At 40.1% G+C, this 5,625-nt stretch overlaps 1 protein-coding gene across 1 annotated transcript; it reads right to left on the reverse strand.

Annotated features, from left to right (window-relative positions):
• Positions 1-1,184: 1,184 nt before the first annotated feature.
• LOC123007301 (zinc finger protein Elbow) lies at positions 1,185-3,206 on the reverse strand. Its single transcript, XM_044402529.1, has 2 exons — positions 3,005-3,206; positions 1,185-2,949 (listed from the first exon to the last, which is right to left on the reverse strand). The coding sequence occupies exons 1-2, from the start codon at positions 3,065-3,067 to the stop codon at positions 1,678-1,680; spliced, it is 1,335 nt and encodes a 444-aa protein (XP_044258464.1). The 5' UTR covers positions 3,068-3,206; the 3' UTR covers positions 1,185-1,677.
• Between the last annotated feature and the right edge of the window lie 2,419 nt (positions 3,207-5,625).

Below are 5,625 nucleotides of genomic sequence, written 5' to 3' on the forward strand. Positions count from 1 at the left end.
GACCACTACTAATTTATTATCACTGTCCTTGTCTCGTACATTGTGTCCCGTTTTGAACCAGTGAATGGAAATAATATTAACAACAAAACACGATACGCATCGATCAATTTGGATCATAATAGGAGCAATAAATAACTACAATTAATACTGTTTTGGCATTTGTTATGAGTAAAAGTCTTCAAATTTGCAACTTAGACTAATTAATCGAATTCTAACAAAACAAATAATTGGCAACGAAAGGCCCCCGGCGCCACGCCGGACCACGTTATTAAAGTCCGTCTAGGCGTCGCCGCTAAATTGTAGTGATTTGCGGTGATCAGAATGGTGGTGGTGCTAATGGTATACTTTGGATAAATACGTATTCGAATCCCAGCCTCTAAATTATAAGTCGTCAAACTAACGACCGTGTTTAAACTCAATATGGTAATGTTGGTTGCATATAGCCACCGAAGTTGAAACTTATTTATTTTTTGGATAAAAGATCGAATTGCAAACTACATGTCTTTGGTTATTGAACTATGTATTTTTTGTAACCTCATCTTGCATGAAACGTTTTTAGATCGGCGGTAATAGAGAATCAAGTATTCGCACTTAATTTATTTCTGTTGAGTGTAACCGATGAATCGAAGGTAATAACTTTTAAGAAAAGTTATAACGATTGATAATTTATGCAACGATAAAAACGATAAAATACGACGACATCTAACCTTTGCTTGAAATTAACTATATAGAAAGTTCTAAAATAAATCTCGTCGGTAGTAGCTTGAGTAGTTATAGACTAATAGAAATGCCAGCTTGAATAGAAATAAATTACCTTAATGTATGGTAAACATTCATATATGTAAGCGTAAGAATCATAAATATGTCACTACTGTTGTCAAGTAAATGCCGATTAATGTGTTCTTAAGAAAGTCGAAAGATTATCATTTCAGTTTTCTGCACGTCAACTCTCGAAATGTTGACTGAATGAGTGCGACAGTGATGGAAATTGATTTGGTTGAGAAACGTGAGAAGTACACATCAACAGCTGTGGTAGCTGATCTATTTTGGGATTAGATAGATGGCTCTTGCGGCTCGTTATTTTGTCCTAATTATTTTTGTTTTATGGTCGATGAAATTTTAAAATATAGCTTCTAGATGTCAAGAAAAATTTTAACAATTCGTAGAAATAAAATAACTTGTAAATTTTAGCGATTTACTCTTTTAAAATAAAGAAATAAAACAACACATCTTCATAATTGTTAACAATAAAATAGTTCCTCAAGGAAAAACCTTCAAAATTATTACACAATGATATGAATAAGAACAATTTGTACAAGAAACATTATTGTACATAGACGATGAAACATATACGCGGCCGCACTAAAAAAGTCAAGAGTATACGAATATGATAGAATCACTGATCGTGCTAACAATGCAATAAATAATGATTGAGATCTGTACATAAATTTACAGCAATTAATATATTCTCGGGTAAACCCCGATCGGTAATATTTACAAAAACGTATCCAGTGTTTAAAAATAATATCACACAGTCACGTCCACACAAAAAACACACCTCCTAGACAAAATGACAAATCGTTCGAGTCCTTCAGGTAATCTTGTGCGACTAGTTAAAAACTCATGTCATTGTCAACATAACACAGCTTCATATTTGGCTTGGAATTATTTGTCCTTTTAGGGATGCATGCCTGGTGCTGCTCCTAGACGAGGTCCATATAACGAGTAAGGCGACAAGTAAGGTGGCAGTCCAGGGTGGCTCAACGGGAACCCCGACAGCGAGGAACTCAATGAGGGCGGCAAAAGGGACGGCTTGCTATACGGATGGTACCGAGCCGTCGCCAAAGGACTAAGAGGCGGCGTGGGGTACGTCCGGTGCAACAATGGATGTGTGGGCGGCAAACTTGAAGAACTCAACATCGATAACGCTGCGGAACTTTCCGACACCGCTACACTCGTGTGAGTCCTTAAATGAGCCAAAAGTTCCTCTGAACTTGAAAATCTTTTGCCACAATATGCGGCATCTCCCGAGATCCAGTTGCATACATATGGTAGATGTGATGCCGCGGCCAGAGCTGCCAATTGGGCATGAGCATAGGCCGCAGCAGCCGGATTATGGCCTAGATATCCGGTGGAAGTGGGAGGTTTAGTATGGTCACATTGGGTGCATCCGGCAGGACACGCCGTTGAAGTTTTAACAGCAGCACCTAGTAGGTGAGAACTAACCCCACAACCAGTGCAATAAGGATCCCTGCAGACGGACGACAAGGAATCTGCGGTTTTCATCCGACCGTAATTGAGATAAGGACTCAAACCCCCTTTAAGTGCGTGGTGTTGAGACATTAAGCTACTCGTCATCAAATCCATCGGAAGGGGAAACCCTGCACCGGGATAACCGAGAAAGGTTGATGTGACTGGAACTCCAGGTTTGAAGGTTCCCAAAGGCAAGTCTTTGATGGCCGGATCAGATGACGATGTTAGAATATTGGGGGTGAAGGCAGTTTTCGCCGATGAGGACACCGGAGTCGAAGGACTACCCCTCTCACTATTTTTGTTTTGTTCACCAGCACTCGTGCCTTCACTTGCTGGTGTTTTCCGTTCAGAAACTGACGGAGATGCTCTCGGAGATGTTGCGCTTTGATTGCTGGCACATCTTCCGTTTGTTGTAGCGGAAACTGTACTCTTTGATGTTGAAGGTGTCCGGACCCGACTTCCAGTTGATGCCGAACTCGATCTTTCTTCTGGGGAACGCGATTTTTCTCTCGGGAGACTATTAGAGGATTTGTGGTGCAAATCGCTCGAATTTGACGACTTCTCCTTTGATGTGTCTAATTTACTTGATTTAGTAGTCTTATCAGCACTTTGGAGAAGTTTTGAATTTGGAGTGTCAGAGCCGATTTGGCTACAAGTCTGAGCCAAAAGAGCCAAAGGACTCTTTTTAGCATCCAACTGTAATTGAAAAGCGAACTTACGCAAAGTTTTGGGATAAATTTAAAAAACTTACTGTCGTGGGTAAAGGTGTTAAATATTCCGGTCTAAGATATTGATTGCTCGGCGAACTCAACATTTTGATAATTTTTATCACTGATTAAGTTTATTCACTGCCACTTAATAACGTAGAAAGAGAGAATACGGATGGCTAGTGCCATTCAGGTGTGAAACTCTCGCACGTAACTCTTAACCTCGAGGTACTCTCACGATGAAGTCGCGAGCATGACTGACGCTCAGTTGGCCATGCGACAGGCGCTCTCTCACCGTCGGTGACGTCACGCGTCCCTCCATCCCCACTGCTGTGTGAGCTTTGAGCTTTGACACCCTCGACCACAGATCACCATGTTATTGCTTCTTCTGTTTGCTTGTCGACACTCTTTTATCCCGGTGTGACTTCCCGGTCTCCATCAACACTCGTTTCGCAACTCGGGCAACAAATACGATTTTAATTCAAAATAAAATCATCGTTTTTAACAAAGAATAATTTCATTTTAGAGAAAACAGGACTTAATCAAAATGAAAAGCAGACCGTTTTAATTTGTACGAGTAGCTCGAATTTTATTTAAACAATCATTGACGTTTTATTGGCAATAAAACGAGCTTATAAAGTTCCAAGTGTTGGAAGATTAATGTCGAACGGAAGCACTGTAACCAGAAAATTGTTGCTTGTGCTAATTTCCTCTTGGGTGAATTTGCTTGAGCAAAAATAGAAAAGCTTGTTTCTAGTTACACGATTGAAATCGGTTTAGGTAAATTTTTACTTTAGCTAATAATGTCAAATCAGATAAACATTAATATATTATTGATTGTATTCGATCGATATCGCTTGAGTTTTTCTTGTGTGTGACAAATGTCTAAACGGTAATAATTGTTATTTGATGAAGGGCGACGGGGCTATCGATCGCCGAGTTCTAAAAGTGTGAAAGTTGACCGCACAATAGTGTGTAAATTTGAGTTTTGTAGGTCTACGTCCCATTTTTAGTGTTCGTCGGGAGTGGCGTAAATGCCATTTGGTAGAATTTAGAAAAGCACTTACTGTGCGAGCTATCAAATGAGCCGAGCATAATTTATGTCAGCCAAGCCGTATCTTTATGGCTTGTGGTGATATACAGTTCTCGGAAGTCCACGTGGTGTTAAAACTGGAGATCAACATAAACTGTTCCAAACAAATCGCTGGGGTAAACGAAACTCCTTTTAGTCACGCATTTTTGAAAACAAACAGTTCACCGCCAAAGAACAGCTGTCTGCATTCACTCAGGAAAAATCTACCGTGCATACAGAATCTGACATTGAGTCGTGCGAGATATACGACCTTGGATGGACGTGCCGTTGCCATAATGTGTCTGTTGCGTTAATAATTCAGTCAGGACGCTATCATGTCGGCTTTGTACACATGTTGAGTCATTAGCAGAGTCTGTACATCAGCGACTGCCATCATAAACACGTCATCGATACGAGAGCTGCCGGTCGTTAGAGCTACATCCAATAAGGTATGCTCACCGAAAAAATCGCTTTCATCTAAGTTTTACTTGATGTTTGTCGACTGCCTTATTACCAACATATAGGTCTTGGTGAAATATTTATTACCAATCCGCACCGGTGGTTGCTCGCAACTAATCGCACTCACGTTCTTGATCGACCCCAGGGGACTCTTCGTAATTTCAAGATATTTATCCAAACCTACTCTTTGCCTTTCTTGTCGCCTGGTCTGATTTTTTAATTGTAGTAGCTAATTTGTCTATTACTCAACTTTAGCTTTTAACATGACTTCAATTATCAAATTTTAAAGCGTTTTTAAATTACCTACCACGTGACGACGTCATCTTTTTGTTAAATTAGCACTATTAAAAATGTTGATGAAAAAAGTAAAGTCAGCAGAGATGAAAAGAGCTAAAAGTTAATCAAGGATTTAGACAGGTGGCTCCACTCCAAAGCCCGATTTTTGCTACTAATAAATCATGACGTTTTGAAAAAATGTTGAGGAGAGTACAAAGCCGTGTAGATCTTGTAGTTGGCCAAAGAAAAGTGTAAAATGAGGGCATTTAATGGAAAGTGAGCGATGACTATCGACTCTGACAGTTTATTACAACGGTCTATTGGTGCAGGGTAAAAGCTCATTGTGTTAGAGACGTTCCCTGAAAGGGCCTCATCCTGTAATATATCATTAGGAGCATTCACGCAGACCATAACTAATATTAATGTATTTTCGGATTAGTCGCGCCGCTGGACAGTCAAAAGAACGGTCTAAAATGACAAACCGGACATTACTGGGGCACACATAGAGCAGCTGTCTGAAAAAAAGAGGAGGAGGTTGACCTGTCACATTAATTTACGTCACATACCCCTCCGCGGGATGCCGTCGCATTTTTCACGTCATGATGTCGTTGGAAAATAAGGTACTGTGTGCAATTTTGCGTGTAATTCAGAACCAGCAGGGTAACCGAGACCCCCGTTCACGAGACTCATTGTGTTCGCGAAGGTTTCGATTGATTTACTACTTCGGAAAAAATGGATATTTGAAAGAATTATGTCCTGTCGAGGTGGCGTTATGTTGTCTAACACATTTTCCCTATCTTTATTCCGATTGGATGACACTATTGCTACAAATTGTATTCACAAAAAGATATAAGACAT

The sequence above is a fragment of the Tribolium madens genome, unplaced genomic scaffold (genome assembly GCF_015345945.1).
Source record: "Tribolium madens isolate multiple individuals breed KSU strain unplaced genomic scaffold, Tmad_KSU_1.1 Scaffold_3;HRSCAF=73;Tcas5.2_LG2, whole genome shotgun sequence".
NCBI classification, from domain to species: Eukaryota; Metazoa; Arthropoda; class Insecta; order Coleoptera; family Tenebrionidae; genus Tribolium; species Tribolium madens.